The following is an 18,759-nucleotide window of genomic DNA, read 5'->3' as shown; positions in this document are numbered from 1 at the left end:
TTAAAAGCTTTTTTTTTTTTTTTTCTTTCTTTTTTGCTCTCTTTCTCTCTTTCTTTCTAATAAAAAAAATGGCTGATACTGAGATACCTCCTACTGTTAACGCAACCGAAAAGGTAGTCGAATCGCCTGTTGCTCCTATTACTAGTACTAGTACTAGTGCTGCGCGTAAGTATATGCAATATAGTTAAGGCAACTTTATGCTTATTATGGTTATAGCCGCCTCCACTGAAGGTGTGTTGGCCACTCCTCCTCCTTCCACTACCAGTACCGCTACCTCTGCTCCTACTACTGCACCTACTACTACTACTACTAACGCACCTGGACCTGCTGCACCTACTCCTACTGCTGCTGCTACCAAGAGTACTCAAAACCATTCTTATACTTCTCCAAACATTAAATTTGAAGACAGTAAGTATAGAAGTAACGGCTGTTTAGTGTTCTTTTTTATTAACTCTCCTTAAAAAAGATCCTTCTGGCTATTTGAAAGCAAAGATTGAATCTCTTATTTACTGGGAATATCCTAAAAAGAGCGCCACCTTTTTGGCCAGTACCCTTGGTCTCTTGGTCCTTACGCAGTACTATTCCGTGTTACAGATTGTTGCAGGTATCTTTACTTTGGCTACTGGTATAAACTGGTTATATGTCAACCTTCATAAACAAAGCCAAAGAATCATTTCAAACAAGTCATCTCAAGACATTGTCAACCCTCATAACCATCGTCTTCAAGTTCAAAAGACCTATATCCCCCGAGAACGCGTCTTGCGTGCAGCTCATCTAACTACCGACGTTGCAGAAGTCGTTACGCAACACGTGACACGATTAGTCTTGATTGAAGATAATTTCCGCTCCCTTGTGGCATTCATTGTCTCCTTCTTTGTTTGGACCCTGGCTAAATATGTCTCTACCAAGTACCTCGTCGGTTTCTTCATCATTTCCGCTTTCACTTTACCTCGACTTTACCTCCAGAATAAGGAGTTAGTGGATGCCCATGTTGCTAGACAATCTCAAAATGCTCGTCAATTGGCTGAACAATATGGAAGTGTAGCCAATCAGAAGGCAAGAGAAATTGGCTGTCAAGTGAAGGACTTTATTCAAAAGAAGACTGGAAAGGCTACTGCCAGTGTAAACCAAGATACAAAGAAGTCTGAATAAAAAAAAAAGGAAGCAAGACAACCACAAGTTTTTCTATTTGTGTATAAATGCTGTAATGTGTCGTCTATCTTTGTTATATATTTATAAATAAATCCCCTCTTTTTTTTTAAACAAAAACTTTATAATAAACAAAATGATTGTCTCTGATAGGAGAGTATTTCATTGGATAATTGTCTTATGCAAAAGCAGCCTCTGTTTTTTTAATTCCTTCCTTTTTCTTTCCCCTCTTTTTTTTCCTTTGTCTTTTTTTGCTGCACTCCTTAATCTAATGAGCAGATCAGATGTCAAATCAGAAAATATGCAACTGACAATCCCCAATTCAATCTCACAAAACAATGTGGATCAATTAAAAGAAAAAGATCAAGATCCAAAAGAGGTCATTCCAACATTTATCTTTGAAACAAAACACGACAATACTCACTTTAGCCCTGAACCGCACAAGCCATTCTTGTGTGTATACGAATTTTGTGTGGCCTTGGAAGTGTTTTGCAAAAGCAAAAACATAGATATAGAAAAGCATTGGGCAAGGCTGCTACTGAAAACGACGGCGCACAACTATGAACGATTCATGTGGATTCATCTTCATTTGATCAATCAATCAAAGCTTAGACTCTCTTGGCAGCAGGTCGTACAAAGGTTGATGCTCAAATACGATGATCCAAGGCGAACACAGGCAGTCAAGCGCGCTTTAAACATGTTTACCTTTGATCCTAACATAAAGCCTGAATCCATTGACGCTGCCAACAGACGATTTACAGCGTATGTACACGAAACACATTGTGATCCTTCAGAAGCGATACGTCTTTACTTGAAAGGAATGCCAACTCTATGTCGCGAGCTACTTGAACTCACAATGGCCTATGATAAACACACTGGATTCAATTATTGTCTCAACGATATCGTCCAGAGAGCGTCCGTGTTTATCAATGCTAAATCGGATGACTTTATCTTTTACTCCAAGACAGTACGTATCGCAGTCTCTTTGCCTCTAGACAAAGTTCAATCCAACCTTTGTGAATTCCATATCACAACTTCTCATACAACAGCTGAATGTCCCGACTACACCATCTTGAAATACCCTTATTTGAGCTCCATGTTGGTCGAAAACGAGTTTTGTAAAATCTATCAACAAGTAAAGGCATTAGAGCCTATAAAAGATCAAGTGAATATGACAACAAATAAAACTACAGCCCAACACACAGATGGTGCGGTTCGACCATCCTATATACCTGATCTATTACCAACTAGCGATGTCTCAATAAAGCAGGAGGAGTCAAGTGCGGAAGCGCCACATCAGGTTCAATGCTCTCAGACAAAGTCATCCTCCTCACGATCCTCTAATCCATGTCATTTCTGCAGACAGCCATTTTATCCTGGGCATTTATTCGAATGTGAAGTTATTCGTAAAAAGAAAAGAAAGACAGAACGTTAAAAATATATAAAAACTTCATTTCAAAAAAAGAGGGAATACATTTATTATTGAAGGGTTGCAATAAAAGAAATCCAATAAAGTGTAGATTCAGTGCCGTCCTTGTTTACTCTTTCATCATCCGCTTTTTCAGTCAATTCAAATTCAATCTCTTTAAATCCCTCAAATTCTAAAATAGCTTTAAAGTCCTCTATGCTAATATAGAATTTAAATGTCTTGTCCGATGGTCTATAATACATGCCTGATCTATTAGAAATAACATGCCCTCCAGCAAGTATTCCCCCTGGCTTTATTAATCGTTTGATGCGTCGAACAAACTCTTGATTCATCTCCATTGACGTGAATAAATGAAATACACTTCCAGCATGAGCCACAGAGATTTTTTTGGTATATTCACATAGTTCATCCGTAAATAGATCAGCCACAATAAACTTAATTGGGCAAGTGTCCATGTCCTTGAAGAGCTGAAAGCCACACTGAATATAAGCTGGATCAATGTCAACTCCAATTAGGTATGACTTTGGATAACCATCAATATAGAGTTTACGCAAATCAGTGCCTATACGTTATTAGTTATACATCGTGTTATACAACATGACTCTTACCAGTGCAACATCCAATGTCCAACAAGAAGGGCTCCTGTCCCATTCGAACCAATTCTTGTCCATATTTTAGAATTCTATTATAAAAAAAGCGATAATAAACTCGGGAAAAGGCAAACTTGTATTTTCGAATGCACTTGTATCCTTTCAAATATGTAAATAAGACGCATTCGCTTTTTATGTTTCACTATTATTACTACTACTACTAACAGCAGGTAATTGCTTCTTGATGCTCATCAAATGCCTTTCAAGTTCCTGTCTGTCATTCATACCACAATAGGTACGGTACAGATCAAGCGTAAGGTCATCAATCATCGGTCTCTCTTCTTGTTCCTGAGTCATCTAAGAATTAAAAAAAAAAAAGAAATAAAAGGAGGCAAAGCAAAGTGAAATTCTGGCTGACATTTAATGGCTGAGAAAAGCGACAAGAGAACATTAACCTAAAACGAGACAAGTTGAAAATAAAAACATGATTGACGTTTGATTGTATACATGCTTTACAACAACGCCCATAGATTAAGAACGCCCATTAAAAAAGAAAGAACTCCTATATTATTTGTAATCAATGTATAGATTAAATTGTTCACAATGCTTGCTTAGGTATGCATATGATATTATGCTTCATTTTGTCCATTGCAATAAATCTTGAAATGGTTTTTGATTGGTTCAAACATTATTTTAACCTGCCTCGTTTTTAGCTTAAAAGCTATGTCATCATGGTGTTCCGTCTGCACCATGAACCGATTTGCTCAGTTACGAGTTCTAATGCTTCTCAATCCTTATTTACATTTAGAAGAAATCATTGCAGCATTAGTCTCACTTTCCCCTTTTGTATTTCATGGTTACGCTGACTTTAAATAAGCTCGGAGCATTGGCTCATAGAATACAAAAGTAAAGATTATACAAATTTGTACGTAGCATTAATTGCTCAAAAGATATTATTTTGCATGAGTTGATAAATCAATTCATCTGAAACTGTCAAGCAGGCAATAGTAATGCGTGGTGTATATTCTGTCTAAACTGTCTCTTTTTCTTTCTTTCTTTCTTTTTTATACTCATATACTTATACATTTATGCATAATGAAGAAATCTATTTTAAAAAAGAATAATGGTCAGGCAGAGGCAATATCCGAAGATAGTTCAGACGAAAGAAGAATTGAATCAGATACTGCTTTTGCAGGTGAAAACTATACAGGAGAAAGCAATGGTGAAAATGATGATGATGACGATGATGATGATGATGCTGAGGATGGCCTCATTCCGCCTATTCGTAGTAGAAAGCGATTTACAATTGAACAATCACGCATTTTGGAAGATGCATACAAGGAACACGGCCACCCTTCCCGAGACTTTAAAGAAAAGCTAGCCAAGAAGTTTGGCACGTCACCTAGGCGTATCCAGATATGGTTCCAAAATAGAAGAGCAAAGGATAAAAGAGACAGAAAGTCTGGTGATCCTCATCTGCAGATATCACATTCATCATGTCATCTCGAAAGTATTTTAACACAATCAGAATCATCTATAAGAGATTCAATGGTTTACGATGACTCAAAGATGGAGAATGAGCATGAACAGACTGATACGAATGGTGAATATGAAGGTTTCCATCAGTCTAGTTTAAGCGGTATGTTTTTCCCTTTGCATGAAAAAAATATTTATCTCTTGTATAATAGATCCATCAATTCCGTTTCAAGAACTACCTAATCCATATTATAATAATACCTTACCTTATATTGTCCCTTACCCTTATAATAGCTACTCATCAAACAATGGCGGTAATTGCCCCAAGCAAAATCTATATTCACTCTTTTATCCTAGTCCAACTGATCTACCCAGCTGTTCTTCTAATCTATTATCTCATGAGGCCAATGAAACAGACGACATTCGGTATGTCAATCCAAGCAATACAATCCATACAAAGGGACAAAATAGTGATAGTAAGTTATCAAAAGGCTAAGCCTCATCAACATCATCATAATCATTATTATTTGTTCTAGACAATACGATTGGAACTAGTCCAAGCAACTAGCTATTAAAATGTTTTTTATCTGTTTCTGTGTGCCTTTGTCCTGTATTTTTATTTGTGTCAGTGTGACTCATTTTAATTGATTAATCCCTTTTTTTGGCTTTTTCTTTTTTATTCACGCAGCTCAATGACTACTTTACTTATTGACAACTACGACAGCTTTACTTATAACGTTTATCAATACCTGAGCTGTCAGGGGGCCGATGTTGTTGTCCATCGAAATGACAAGATTACTATTTCAGAAATAGAACAGCTTGCGCCTCGCAATATCGTTATCTCACCTGGTCCTGGCCACCCATCAACCGATGCCGGTATTTCTCGAGATGTCATCAAGACATTTGCTGGTAGAATTCCCATATTGGGTATTTGTATGGGCCAACAGTGCATGTATGAAGTGTATGGAGGCACTGTATCTTATGCAGGCGATATCGTTCACGGCAAAGCATCTAGAATTAAGCACGACAATCGAGGTATCTTCAGGGGCGTTCCTCAAAACAACATGGTCACTCGATACCACTCACTTGCTGGTATGCCTTCCACATTACCTGATGCTTTAGAAGTGACAGCTACGACGGATGATGGAATCATTATGGGTATTCGACACAAGGAATATACAGTAGAGGGTGTTCAATTTCATCCGGAGAGTATCCTCTGTGAGCACGGACATACGATGATCACCAACTTTTTGAATTTGCGTGGTGGAACTTGGGAAGAGAATCCAGGCGCTGGCGTCTTGTCAAACAAGTTGCGTGCCCAGCCCAAGCCGAACAGCAATGAATCTCAACTGGATCTCTCTGAGCAACAACAACAGCAACTGACCGCAGCTGCTCCCTCTATATTGACCCGTATCTATTCTCAGCGTCTCAAAGATGTTCAAGCTGCTAAAGAAATTCCTGGACAGACACCTGAGGACCTTGAAAAACTCTTGCGACTTCATGCCGCCCCTCCTCTTCAAGACGTCGTTGCTCGCCTACGCCAAAGTAAACCTGCCCTCATGGCTGAAGTCAAGCGTGCGTCTCCTTCCAAAGGCAACATTGACATGAAGGCTAATGCTGCTGAACAAGCCCTTCAGTACGCTTTAGCAGGAGCCAGTGTTGTCTCTGTTCTTACCGAACCCAAATGGTTCCGTGGTACGCTTCAAGATATGCGTCAAGTAAGAGAAGCTGTGGGCCACTTGCCCAATAGACCCTGCATCTTGCGAAAGGATTTTATCGTTGACCGCTATCAGATCCTTGAGGGCCGTCTTTATGGCGCTGATACCATCTTGTTAATCGTTGCCATGCTAAACGATGAACAGCTACACGATCTATACAGTTATGCAAAATCGTTGGGTATGGAGCCTCTTGTTGAAGTCAATAATGCTGAAGAAATGGCTCGGGCCAACGCACTGGGCGCACGTTTAATCGGTGTCAATAACCGAAACTTGCACAGCTTTGATGTTGATATGGAAACGACCAGTCGTCTGGCAGAGATGGTGCCTGAGGGAACTATCCTGTGTGCTCTTTCTGGTATCACAGGTCGAGCTGATGTTGAAATGTATGTCAAGCAAGGTGTACACGGTGTCTTGGTTGGTGAAGCACTCATGCGAGCTTGGAACCTCAAGGAGTTCGTTTCGGATTTGCTCGGTCTCGAAAAGAAAGATCCTGTGCCTGTTTCAAAGGAACAAAAGACGTCGTTGGTCAAGGTCTGTGGTATCTCCAGTGTGGAAGCAGCCGTGGAAGCAGCCAAAGCCGGTACTGACTTGATTGGTTTGATATTTGCAGAAAAATCAAAGCGAAAAGTAAGCTTGGATAAGGCTCAAGAGATCGTATCCGCTGTGCGCGCTCTGGGCATTCAGTCCAGCAAAACATTACCAGACAATGCTCATCCAAACGACTGGTTCCTAACTCATCAATACCTATTGGAAAAACGACGAAAGCCTTTGGTGGTTGGTGTCTTTGTGAATCAATCTGTTGAATACATGACTGAAGTTGCTACAACCGTCGGACTTGACCTCGTTCAGTTGCATGGAACAGAATCACTCGAACTCGCTCATTATCTGCCAGTACCTGTGATTAGGGCATGTCATATAGACAATGCCACTTTCCATGAATCTCAGATACCACACTTGACACAACCTGGCTACCATCACTATGTTCTGCTGGATGCCAAGGTACCCAATTTACCTTCTGATCAGCAAGGTGGACGTGGCGTCAAGTTTGACTGGTCTATTGCAAACAAGATCGTGAACCACAAGAGATTCGAATTCCTTGACAACAAAAACTTCCCGATCATTCTCGCCGGCGGATTAGATCCTACCAACGTAGCTACTGCCATTCAACAAGTGAAGCCTTGGATGGTGGATGTGTCCAGTGGTGTAGAAACAGATGGCACAAAAGATTTAAACAAGATTCGATCTTTTATTGAAACTGTTCAATCTACAAAATATACATAATCTAATTCTTTTCGTCTTCCTGTACTTCAGGAGGAACAATCTCTTCCTTTACTAATAAATCCTCGAGATCACCTGATTGATGCATATTTAATAAGATATCGCAGCCACCGATAAATTCACCCTTGATGTAAATTTGAGGAATCGTGGGCCATTCAGAGTATTCTTTGATAGATTCTCTTAATTCAGGATCTTCTAGCACATTGAATGCATTGACTTTATTAAAGTCAACACCTTGAACTTGTAAAATTTGGACGGCAGCACGACTGAATCCACACTAGTAGGGGGGACCATGTATATTAGTTTTTTTTTTAAAATGTATTTGTTGTGTATAATTACCATGGGGGCATCAGGAGTACCCTTCATAAACAAGACGACATCCTTGGATTTGATATCCTAATAGAGTGTAAGTAATTATCATACTTTTTCTTTTATTGAATCGTTGTACCTTGTCTAAACGAGCCTTCATTTCCGTTGAGATCCAACGAGCAAATAAGGAAGTACTACGAAAACTAGTATTCAAATTGGGTCGGAAAAAGGTAGACTTTAAAAGAAATAAGTACTTGTATATATTGTTTATATGTTGCTTACAGTCTTGACAGCAGAACGAATGAAGCTCATGGTTTAATACAAGTAAAGCAAGAAAAAAAGAGAAAAAAAAAAGAAATGATTATAAATGGTTCAGGTAGCATAAAGTCACAAAGTATGTGAGAGAGCGCGCGCGCAGTAATGAATTTAATGTTTTAAGATGGATACCAGGACATTGTTGTTGTGGTAGATGATGACTCTTGGGGATAAGATGCTTCCTTTTTCTGTTCTTCAGTAAATGCTTCAAATGATTCATGTGACTGAGGAAGTGTGTTTGAATAATCAACAGGTTGAGCGGGTGAAGAAGCAGTGCTTTCTGCTGTAGTTGGAAGACTTGCTGCATAAGCATTTAATGCTTCTGTATATTCTTTGTATTCCTTTTTGAAAATATCTTGATATTTCTATTATAGAATGCATAAGATGTCTCTTTTTTTTTTTTTTCTTTAAAACGTTACCTTCTTTTCATCTGCTGACAAGTTCTTCCACCTTTGTCCCAAAATCCTTGTTATTTCACCAAGATTATCTGTTTGACATTCATCCTTTACTTTATCCCTTTCCATACGGCAATAAATAAAAAAGACATTTCCTGGGCCTTTGGGTGCATTCGGATCTCTCTTTGGTTTCTGTTCTTGGTCTTGCTTAGAACGGGTATTATTGCTGCCTTTGCTATATTTCTGTATCTTTTTTTTTCTCAATAAGCTTATATTCATTATATAGTGATAATATATGTGTATCTTACTATTTCTGAATCATCTTCCATCTCTGATAGCAAATCAAGTGGTTCATCGTTGTCATCGACAATGTGATTTCCTGATTTTTCTATACGATCAAGCAGAAATCTATAGTAAAAACATATCAGTATGAAGCCACTTCTTTAATTGTTGCCAAATTACACTCTTTCCAATTTTAAATGTCGAATACTCTTACGGGCTTTGTATAATCTTACGTTGAGTAAGTCATTTTCCTAGAGATGAAATGAATAATTGTATAGTGAATAATAACAATAGCCTTACTTTTTCTACTTCACGTATACGCTTCTTAAGGTCAATAAGCTTATTTTTGTATTTAAGGTCTAAACATATATATTTTTTATTAGTCATAATAGCTTCTTTTTCATTTATATGAAATTACCTTCTGCCATGCTTATTGTTGATAAACAAAAGAAAAGAAAAAAAAAAAGGGAAATTTTGATGGTTGAGCCAAGACAAGTAAGCTTAACTCAGTTTCTTATGTGATTAATAATTACAAGCAGCTTTGTGTAAGGAACAGCAAGATGATACTCTTTAATAGCTGTTATTATAAAAACATAGGAGACAATAAGTTGGCATAACATGTGCTTCTTGACATAAATAACCTTGACAAAAGGCTATTATTAAAAAGAAGCTTATCAAGTAGCACTTTATGCAAAAGATAAAATAGAGACTAAAAATAGCAATTTTGATCTGGATCACATGGGTGCATCGACTGTATAGAAGAAGAAATACGAAAACACTTTAAAGAAGTAACCGTTACCTTTAAAGCATGGACGCCATCAAAGGGAAGACTGAACGTATATATCCTCATCTTTAAATCTTTGTGTATGGAATTTTATCTCAAAGTTTACATACCAAATCAATCAAGGTGAACAAGAATGTTTTTATCAATGCAATCTTTTGCACTATTCAGGATCTCTTGGTAATCTAATCGATATGGAAACTGGTAGATCACAAAAAAAAAAATAAGCTTTTGATATTGTACTAAAATAAGCTTCCCCAAGAGGAAGGATAGATCATACACTACTGGTTGAACAATTACACTTTATTCACAAATTATTCGCACACTGATAAAAAAAAAGATAATTTCAAACAACAAATGAGATAACAAATAATAATAAAAGAGAGCCCATCAAAAGCAAAAGAATGAGATATAAAAGTGCTTTTTAGTAAATCAGTTATTAAGTTGATATTAAATACTTACATTGTAAAGAAGAGGATTTATAAGAGTAAAACAGAAACAAGAATCGCTAGTAAACATGTAAAGACATGATGAACATCTTACCCGAAGCGCATTAACTAGGGCTGGCGATAACCAACCCGGAGAAAGAAGGGAAAAGAGCAAGAAAAGAGGAGCGGAAGGGGGTTGAACGAGTAGATGGGACCAAAGTTTGGTAAGAACCAAACTATCCCCAGCCAACACCGGGTTAGTTTCGATTGTGATCTATAATACTACATGTCAGTTTCTTGCAAGAGTAAAGAATATAACATACCTTAGGGCTAGCTGAGGAATAACTGGTTTTGCTTTTTGATCCAAAGAAGAAAAGAAAAGAAGAAGTCAAGATTAAACTATCTATATTAAGTCTCTAACAACTTTTCATTTTTTTATAAAGCGCTGTCCACATTTATTTTATGTATCTCTCAAAAAGACAGAATTCATTGTCTTTTTAATAATAAAGAAAGGGTTGATAATCAACAAAGTGTAGTTGTTATTGGTTTTAAATGGTGTGCGAATAATTTCTTAAAAGATGCTGCTTATAGTTTATTTAAAATACAATTTTTGTCGTAAGGGTGGAATGGACGCAAAAGCCCATTTTATGATGAACGAAATGACTTTTACTGTTGCTGTAGTTGCTTGATTTTATCCAACCATAACTTTCTAACGGAATCAGTTGAAGTGAATAAAGTAATGGTTTGATCATTTGTACATGTATTTTTAAATGTAATTGGAAATAGACAAGATGGTTCATATACAGTGGGTATATCCGCATTTAAATGCTTAATATGGATTGGCTAATTTTGGGGTGATTAGAATAGTAACCACTTCTTTATCTTTATACCTTTTGATACAGTTTATAATATTCCATTTGCTGATTGAATTTAATTTTACAGACAATAAATGCGTGGTCAAACAGAAATAATTGCAAATGAGTGCTACTTTTACTTCTTTTCATCTTGCCTCTCATCACAAGTTGGCGTTTAGGGTTTAATAGATCTAAGTCCTTTAAAATGGGAGACATATTAGATGACTCTTCTTCTTACACCTTGTAAACATACTTACCACTCCTTTACACGGTAATATCTTGCTCGATAATTGCTGTAAGTGAAATGCATTATCAGATAATCCAACCTGATAATTTAATTGAACAAGGAATTGAGTGACCATGTCCATAGCAACCGGGATATCAACATAATCTTGATGATCTTTAGGCGTTACTTCATGTATTGAACTCAACAATAAATTGTATCTGCCCAATCTAGACGTTGGTTTTGTCAAATAGCCATTCAGTTCCAATCTGCGTGACTCGGGTCTTCTTTCGATCCTGTCAGCAAACTCTTGGAATTTTGGATTAATCTTTTTCTCCAACTCAAACCTATGCTTGCCAATGATCTGATGCGCTCCGTATCGGACGAATGGTTCAAATTGCTTGACATGTGCTATCATGATATCTCCAATACATGGTATAACCGAGTGTTTGTCTTGTCGTATTGTAAGTGCTTTTGAAAGAGATGAGCTAATTTGTTCTATCTCGGCCAAATTCCAAAACACGTCTATAATAAATTGTTGTCTTCTTTCAGCAGGTATAACGTCGGTTGTCATGATAGGCTGGATCCAATGTTCCTTCACGTATTGTAGATCACTATTAAAATCTTGCTCTGTATAAACCAGCTCATATATACATTCTTGTCTCTTCTTTTCCCTATCATTTGTTTCCATGACGATATCTAAAGGAACAGAGTATCTCCACAGTGCTCTATCATTCAATTGCTCCTGATCACTATTTCTCAGTATGTTCTTTCTCTGTTTCATCCTAGGACAACTAATACTGTAGCATGGAGTTTTTCTTGTGCATGTTGGTGAATAACAATCAGTTAGTACAGTAAATACGCCATTCGTCACTGTTGTGCCTATATGATCTTGCAGTGAGTTCCCTTCTTTATTTTCTCTCCTTCGCCAGAGCACATTAGACGGAATATAATTTACCATCGTTATTAAATTGATAATATTCATTGTCTAAATCCTTCAACTTGTAATCATATGTAACGTGATGAAACAAGTTTTGCTGCCCCAACGCACGTCCCACCAACAAACCCAAGTTTCTATCCTGAACCTTGAGAATAGTCACAAGACAATCGACCATCTCTGATCCAGTAAAGATATCATGATACTCAATACCATCCTTGATAGCAACCGATGTGAGTGAAATGGTTTGCATAAACTCTTTGGCTACATGTGACAAAAGCGCAGTATAGACCATGTATTTGGGATGGATGCTGGGTTGCCTTTTTTGATTTAATCGGGAAAATACCTGCTGGATGACTGTCGATTGCTTCTTTTTAGTATTTTTGGCGTTGTTGTTGATGGTTTCAGATTTACTAGGTTTTAAAAAATCTAATAAAGAAAAAAAAAGTTGAAGGGGAAGGGGGAAAGTCTTGTCTGATCCTAGGAGACTTACCTACAAGTTTATGCGCAGTGGATTGTCTATGTGTTTCCTTTATGGGTAAGGCTGATAATAATGACGGATTAGAGACGCATCTTCGTCTTTGACGTAACAGTTTCTCTTGAAGGTTGCTTTGTTGTACATGATCATCTTGGCTTGACCTTCTTTTTGTTTGTTGATAGGCTTGTAGACTTTGACGTCTGACGGGTAAATTTTGCTTTAGGTAGCAATTTTCAATATCTGGTGTCAGTACGTTTCTTCTATAAGCACCTTGGTATTGATATGGGCTTCCCTCTTCAATGATCACGGCTTGGTCCATATCCCTTTTTTTTTTGTGAATAAGAATATTAAAAAAAAAGAGGGAGGAAAATGAAAATTAAAAAAAATGTGTTTAATTTCTTTTTCATCATCTTTACTATATGCAGCAACATTGATGAAGGGCAGCTTGCTTAAAAAAAAAACAAGATCTAGGTATGTCATCTTTTTGGTTACCATCATCATCACGCTATGTTGCTATGGATACTGCTTCAACTTTTATAAAATTCTTTACATAATGACATGCTTTAATCAATATGGCCAATAATTTTATTTAAACTATTTTTAGCTCACTTTTTTTATTTATCAAGACAGTCCTCTTAAAAAAAAAGTGTGCAAAAGATACGAGGGTCGACTTAAATGCCCAATGCATATATTTTCTAAATTATATTGTTACACACAATAAATTTCATTTTCTGTATCAGAAATTACAGTGCTCACAGCACCAATTCGCGCGGTTTCAAATGATTCTTTTTAAGCAAGTTGCACCTTTATTACTTGTGTCATCTTGGGGCTAGTTGCAGAAGTTATCTCTACTGAGTTTCTCGGATTAGAAATATGATGGTGAAAAGCATCAGCATGTTGGGGTCTGGGGGCTGGGAATAGACAACCTCTACCTTCTCGTGGTTATTCCTGTGGGTAAAAGCTTACTGCTTTGAAACCAAACGAGGCTTCAAGCATAGTTTACAAGTTTTTTTAATAAGTATTGTTAAATCAAATGAAACTTAATTCTTTAAAAATAAAAAATTAAGAATAGCTGATAATCTAAAAATTGGTTATCTTTATCAAGGAACATAAGCTTTATTTACATGAAAGCGACAGATTTACGGCGAAAATAGTAAGCTAAAGATGGCGTATTGTTTGAACCATCAACAATGAGATCAAAAGTTTTATGAGCCATCGTCATTGCTTGTTTACCTCTAAGCGTAAGCAAGAAGCTAACAGCCATAGTCGCGACAGGGGACGCGAGCTCAAGCCTGAAAGCTTTTGTAAGCCAAGAAATATGTTATCCGACAGGGGCATTCATGATCACAAACTTCATACTTAGGCCTAAGAAGTGGATTACTAAATATATCTTTATTTATGCAATATTTTTAACTTACCCATAACCAGACATTCAACAGCCAAAGGTTGTTTATTTTTCTAGGGTTCTTCTGTACCAATAAGAGCATCATATCTCTAAGTGTTTTAGAAAGCTTTTTAAGTCTGTCATCAAGATATTTGTTGTCAGTTACCGTAACGTCGTCTTTGCCAACTTCACAAAGGCTATGGTCATTATAGCATACTTCAAAAAGAATATCAACTTTGGCGTCGATAGTTTTTCTTGACTTTTTGTCTCCTGCTTCCAATACTCCATCTTCATTTTTGACTAAGGTAACAGCTCCACTTGCTCTTTCGCTAAACAATGCCTTAACTTCATTGTCCTTGAATGCTCTGTAAAAAAAGGATCATACGTCATGTAACAAATCAGCCTCTGAGAAACCATCCAGTTTGAGTCTGTTGCTGTATAGGAGTAACTCTGTGTTGTATCTGGTTTTGTTATTGAATCAGACAAAGTAAAAAATTACAATGAGGCTGTGTGTATTTTTATTCGGGAATAAAGTAAAGGGAAGAGAGGTGATAGCATGATCAATATTTATATATTCAGAAGCTAAGTTATTTAAACTGTTTTGACTATATTTGCTTAGGGTATAATAGATCCTATAACAACATTAGGTTCAGTTCTAGATATTGTATTTAAGCATTGGATAGTAGCGTGGATATTACAAGGCTGCTTATTGCATAATAATGAGCCATCTTTACATAAAACTCTTTCGCTCTTTTTTATCTTTATACACCTCGAAATAATTGTGAGGGAAACAAAAAGATACAATATTAAACAAGATCATCACTAAAAGGCACGAATTGAGTTAAGAATCACGCTGATAATGGATTAATGCCATGAGCACTTTATTATTAAAATGAATATTATATTTACGTCTGCAAACTGCAAAATTGAATGAAAGGTATTACTATGTATTTTTTTAAGCTTGTTTGGGTTGAACATTAACACGAGTATTGACACGTCTGGGATCTAATGTTTCTGGATCCAGTGAAGGTAAAAGATAAGAAATATCATCCCAAGGATGTCTGTATAATCCTTGCTTCAATCTCTTTTGATCCAAGTGGTGACCGATGAAACCAAGTGATCTACCAAGGACAAACAAACCATTTAATGTACCAATACGCATGTATTCTTCGGCTTCATCTTGATTAAAGGCTCCTGATTCACGCAAGAGATCAACAAAGGAAACGGCAATACAACCATCCACGTTCAAGATCAAGTTGTCTTTCTTGCTTGTTGTGATTTCTTCTACCTTTAATGCATAGTCCAAGATGGGTGTACGAGGGAAGTGCTTCTTGACGTAGTCCTTGACTAATTCAACACGCATATCAGGGTTGGTACGAGACTTGATCTTGTGGCCAATACCAGGAATCAACTTGTTGGCCTTACGCATGGAAGTGACAAATTCACGAGGAGTCATTCCACTGTCATAAGCTTTGGTGAAGTTGGTAGCAGCTCCATCAAGTGCACCACCAAATCTTTCACCAATAGTAAGAAGACCAGACACAAGAGATGAGATCAAGTCTTTGCCAGCACGGGTGGTGATAATGGTGTTCATAGCCTAAAAAATAAAAAGATTAGAATCCATCCTAATTTACAAAACAAAAGAGAAGACTTACACCAGAGACGGCAGGCCCGTGATCAGCAGTGAGCATCAAGACCATTTCGATAAATTTACAAGCATAGTCTGGTAAGCGACGCTTGAACCACAAAAGGGAAAGAACACCACCGATACCAATATCTTCCTTAAAGACATCAGTGATACGCATACCAGCATACAACAATTCCTGTCCTCTGTCATCAACAATGGTAGATACGAAGCTAGCAGGCTTACGAACGAGACCTAATTCTTGAGCCCAAGAGTAATCAATAGGAATCTTGGGGATTTCAGGCTCAGGACGAGGAATGATGACACCGTCCTTGACCAGCTTATTGTAAGCTTCAGCGAGAGCCAAGGGCATCTTTTCAAATGTTTCGGGAACAATGATACCGGCGGCACGCATAGCCTTGTTCTTGGCATCAGCAGTTTCCAAATCAGAGTTAGCCATAGCACCAGCATGACCAAATTGAACATCCGTTGTAAACATCTTGGCACATGTACCAATACACCAGGCAACAATAGGCTTCTTGATCTGTCCGCTCTTGACAGCTTCGATCACTCTGTATTCTTCAACGCCACCTACTTCACCGAGCAAGACAAGCATCTTACAGTTGGGGTCGGCCTCATAACGGAGCAAGTGGTCGATGAAAGTGGAGCCAGGATAACGGTCACCACCAATAGCAACACCTTCGTAGACACCGTCGGTTGTACGAGAGATGATGTTGTTCAATTCGTTGGACATACCACCAGACTTGGAAACATAGCCAACAGAACCAGATCTGTAAAGCTTAGAGGCGACAATATTATCCATCATACCACCTGTGTTACCAATCTTGAAGCATCCAGGCTTGATACCACCAACGGTAGCAGGACCAATCACCAAGACCTTGCGTGCTTCGGCTTCATGCAACAATTGACGAGCGCGTCTTTCGGGGACACCTTCAGCAATGATGGCAACCGTTTTGATTTGATTAGAGTAAGTAAAGATTTCACGAGTGGAATCAAAGACGGAACGGCAAGAGGCAAAGTTGACGACAACATCGACTTCAGGGAACTTTTCAACAGCGTCCTTCAAGGAAGTGAAGACAGGAATCAAGGTTTCCTTGGTACCCCAGTAGAACTTTTGAACATGAGAACCGCCAAAGGGATAGACCATGGCAGCCACAGAAGGAGTTTCACGCTTACACATAAAGTCAAAGTCAAGCATACCTTGGACAGCACGAGGTTGCATACCGTAGACTAAAGCACGGGTCTTGGAGGTGAAGGGACGATACCATTCGGCGGATTCGTCAGCTTCAGTAGCAAAGTAGGTCATGCGGTCATTAGGATTTGTAGGTGAGTTGTTGTCTTCGGCGATGGTCAACTTGGGTGTGTTGGCACCGGATGGAGTACCAAAGATTTGATCTTGGAACAAGTTACCAGAGGAACCAGATTGTTGTTGTTGAGTAGCAACATCGTTACTCTTGCCTTCCAAAGCCAAGGGCACAATATCAGTAATGTGAGTTTCAGGACCAAAGACTTGGATTTCGACACCTAAAGTTTCACCCAATTGGCGCATAGCACGCAAACCTTCTTGATAGTTGGGACCGCCACGACGGATGAAGATGCGCACTTTGTGATTGATCAAGGCCTGCTTGAATTCAGTCAAGGCACGGATGATACCCTTGAAGGTAGTAGCAACATTGGTAAAGTTGGCGATACCACCACCAATGAACAAGACCTTGCCTTGAGGATTAGCATTACCACGAGTCATCAAGTCAAGGATGGTCTTTGCATATTCATACGTTTGAGTTTCGGTAGGAGCACCAGAGTATTCACCATAGTTGGCTAATTCGTGAGCATAACCAAGTGCTGCAATAGCATCCGAGTAGACAACGGAAGCACCACCACCGGCAACCATAGTCCACACACGACCTTCACGATTCAAGACGGTCAACTTGAGTGAAGCACCAGTCTTACCATCAAGCTCTTGAATATAAGCTTCTTCGCGAGTGAGTTCACGACCAAAGGGAGCAGGGAATTCCATAGGAGGACCTTGGTCGACGTGTTGTTGATCGGCAACAAGACCAATATTTTGAGGGGCACGTGCGATGGCCCATTTGGGACCAGCTTCGAATTCTGCAGTTTGATCTAATTTAGCAGCTAAATCGAGATACATAACTTGAGGGGTTTGTCCTTCCACAGGATCTGTAACGACCAAGGGGTTAATTTCAAGATAGGTAAAATGAAGTTCGACATAGACAGCATAGAGACGACTGATAAAGTCAACCAAAACATCGTGCTTGAACTCTGGGACATCCTTGAGCAAAGTGTCCTTGATGGTTTGAGCAGAAGGGAACTCGGTGTTGACAGGAATCAAGAGCTTAAGAGCCTTTGCGTCGACATCACCAATGTCAATACCACCTTCATGAGTGAAGAGAATGTAATCACCTTCACGAACGGAGTTAATACAGATATAATATTCGGTGTTTGCCGGGTGCGGAGCAAATGGTTCGACCAAGAAGGTCTTCAAGACGCCCGTCGTTCTTTCAATCTAAAATTTAAAGATGATGATTATCAATCGGGAATCATCTCACCCACACTTTTTTAAAATGTTACCTTAATTTCCTTTCCAGCACGCTCTTCGATCCACTTGCGGGCTTCAGACCAGTCCTTGTTCAAGGTCAAGAGACCATGCTTTCCTCTTCTCTTGATCAATTGATCTGGCTTAGCGACCAACTTGTCAGTTAATAACCAAGGATGACTTTGTTCAAGGTTATCTAATTGTTGCTTCAAAGCAGCATCAAATGCACCAGCAGGGCCATTCAAGAGAGAAGTATTAACGTTGATATGAGCCAACTTGGTTGCGGCAGGAGTAAAGAGAGATGGAGTATCATTGGGTACGGGTACACGCAATAGGTGATAAGCTAAGAGCAACTTGCCATCATATTCTCTAATGGCTTTGGCAGACATTGTTTCAAAAGAGTTTGGTTTAGAAAAAGGGAAAAGAAAAAGATAAAAAAAGAAGAGAATAAATATAGCTGTCAAGCGTGACTTTAAAAATACCAAGTTTCCTAATATGGTTTGCCACCGAGGAGTAGAATCTGGTTTGGGTCTA

General features: G+C 38.4%; 11 protein-coding genes across 11 annotated transcripts; 5 read left to right on the top strand and 6 right to left on the bottom strand.

Annotated features, from left to right (window-relative positions):
- The first annotated feature begins 40 nt into the window (after positions 1-40).
- RHIMIDRAFT_292763 (uncharacterized protein) lies at positions 41-1,251 on the top strand. The gene is made up of 3 exons (XM_023613924.1): positions 41-165; positions 217-408; positions 467-1,251. Exons 1-3 carry the CDS (start codon positions 69-71, stop codon positions 1,150-1,152), a joined length of 975 nt encoding a protein of 324 aa, XP_023465641.1. The 5' UTR covers positions 41-68; the 3' UTR covers positions 1,153-1,251.
- Positions 1,252-1,353: 102 nt separating this feature from the next.
- On the top strand, positions 1,354-2,606 carry RHIMIDRAFT_20556 (uncharacterized protein). Its single transcript, XM_023606833.1, has one exon. It carries the CDS (start codon positions 1,421-1,423, stop codon positions 2,582-2,584), a length of 1,164 nt encoding a protein of 387 aa, XP_023465640.1. The 5' UTR covers positions 1,354-1,420; the 3' UTR covers positions 2,585-2,606.
- RHIMIDRAFT_20558 (S-adenosyl-L-methionine-dependent methyltransferase) lies at positions 2,607-3,518 on the bottom strand. The gene is made up of 3 exons (XM_023606836.1): positions 3,387-3,518; positions 3,187-3,327; positions 2,607-3,140 (listed from the first exon to the last, which is right to left on the bottom strand). The coding sequence occupies exons 1-3, from the start codon at positions 3,496-3,498 to the stop codon at positions 2,629-2,631; spliced, it is 765 nt and encodes a 254-aa protein (XP_023465639.1). The 5' UTR covers positions 3,499-3,518; the 3' UTR covers positions 2,607-2,628.
- Positions 3,519-4,458: 940 nt separating this feature from the next.
- On the top strand, positions 4,459-4,620 carry RHIMIDRAFT_182309 (SHOX-like protein; the record flags this gene model as incomplete). Its single annotated transcript, XM_023605804.1, has 1 exon — positions 4,459-4,620. A coding segment is annotated over one exon (162 nt), but the record flags the coding sequence as incomplete, so codon positions are not given.
- A 19-nt stretch (positions 4,621-4,639) lies between these two features.
- RHIMIDRAFT_256895 (uncharacterized protein) lies at positions 4,640-5,229 on the top strand. The gene is made up of 3 exons (XM_023611241.1): positions 4,640-4,807; positions 4,857-5,120; positions 5,181-5,229. Exons 1-3 carry the CDS (start codon positions 4,717-4,719, stop codon positions 5,210-5,212), a joined length of 387 nt encoding a protein of 128 aa, XP_023465637.1. The 5' UTR covers positions 4,640-4,716; the 3' UTR covers positions 5,213-5,229.
- Positions 5,230-5,336: 107 nt separating this feature from the next.
- RHIMIDRAFT_203544 (N-anthranilate isomerase) lies at positions 5,337-7,643 on the top strand (the record flags this gene model as incomplete). Its single annotated transcript, XM_023606691.1, has 1 exon — positions 5,337-7,643. One exon carries the CDS (start codon positions 5,337-5,339, stop codon positions 7,641-7,643), a length of 2,307 nt encoding a protein of 768 aa, XP_023465636.1.
- Position 7,644: 1 nt separating this feature from the next.
- On the bottom strand, positions 7,645-8,261 carry RHIMIDRAFT_238584 (glutaredoxin; the record flags this gene model as incomplete). The annotated part of the gene is made up of 4 exons (XM_023608993.1): positions 7,645-7,917; positions 7,980-8,036; positions 8,089-8,184; positions 8,232-8,261. 4 exons carry the CDS (start codon positions 8,259-8,261, stop codon positions 7,645-7,647), a joined length of 456 nt encoding a protein of 151 aa, XP_023465635.1.
- Positions 8,262-8,293: 32 nt separating this feature from the next.
- Positions 8,294-9,541, bottom strand: RHIMIDRAFT_292760 (HMG-box). Its single transcript, XM_023613923.1, has 6 exons — positions 9,360-9,541; positions 9,242-9,300; positions 9,122-9,192; positions 8,968-9,067; positions 8,684-8,908; positions 8,294-8,629 (listed from the first exon to the last, which is right to left on the bottom strand). Exons 1-6 carry the CDS (start codon positions 9,367-9,369, stop codon positions 8,384-8,386), a joined length of 711 nt encoding a protein of 236 aa, XP_023465634.1. The 5' UTR covers positions 9,370-9,541; the 3' UTR covers positions 8,294-8,383.
- Positions 9,542-10,605: 1,064 nt separating this feature from the next.
- On the bottom strand, positions 10,606-13,394 carry RHIMIDRAFT_256883 (Dbl homology domain-containing protein). Its single transcript, XM_023611240.1, has 5 exons — positions 12,658-13,394; positions 12,186-12,593; positions 11,262-12,109; positions 11,041-11,202; positions 10,606-10,993 (listed from the first exon to the last, which is right to left on the bottom strand). Exons 1-5 carry the CDS (start codon positions 12,959-12,961, stop codon positions 10,817-10,819), a joined length of 1,899 nt encoding a protein of 632 aa, XP_023465633.1. The 5' UTR covers positions 12,962-13,394; the 3' UTR covers positions 10,606-10,816.
- Positions 13,395-14,001: 607 nt separating this feature from the next.
- Positions 14,002-14,416, bottom strand: RHIMIDRAFT_244369 (uncharacterized protein; the record flags this gene model as incomplete). The annotated part of the gene is made up of 3 exons (XM_023610063.1): positions 14,002-14,007; positions 14,061-14,391; positions 14,412-14,416. 3 exons carry the CDS (start codon positions 14,414-14,416, stop codon positions 14,002-14,004), a joined length of 342 nt encoding a protein of 113 aa, XP_023465632.1.
- A 296-nt stretch (positions 14,417-14,712) lies between these two features.
- RHIMIDRAFT_292758 (ATP-citrate synthase) lies at positions 14,713-18,655 on the bottom strand. The gene is made up of 3 exons (XM_023613922.1): positions 18,261-18,655; positions 15,682-18,195; positions 14,713-15,623 (listed from the first exon to the last, which is right to left on the bottom strand). Exons 1-3 carry the CDS (start codon positions 18,612-18,614, stop codon positions 14,982-14,984), a joined length of 3,510 nt encoding a protein of 1,169 aa, XP_023465631.1. The 5' UTR covers positions 18,615-18,655; the 3' UTR covers positions 14,713-14,981.
- Positions 18,656-18,759: the final 104 nt, after the last annotated feature.

This window comes from Rhizopus microsporus (genome assembly GCF_002708625.1).
Source record: "Rhizopus microsporus ATCC 52813 unplaced genomic scaffold scaffold_10, whole genome shotgun sequence".
Taxonomy (NCBI): Eukaryota; Fungi; Mucoromycota; class Mucoromycetes; order Mucorales; family Rhizopodaceae; genus Rhizopus; species Rhizopus microsporus.
Note: the sequence above shows the minus strand (reverse complement) of the source record. Positions and strands in the feature narration are given on the sequence as shown.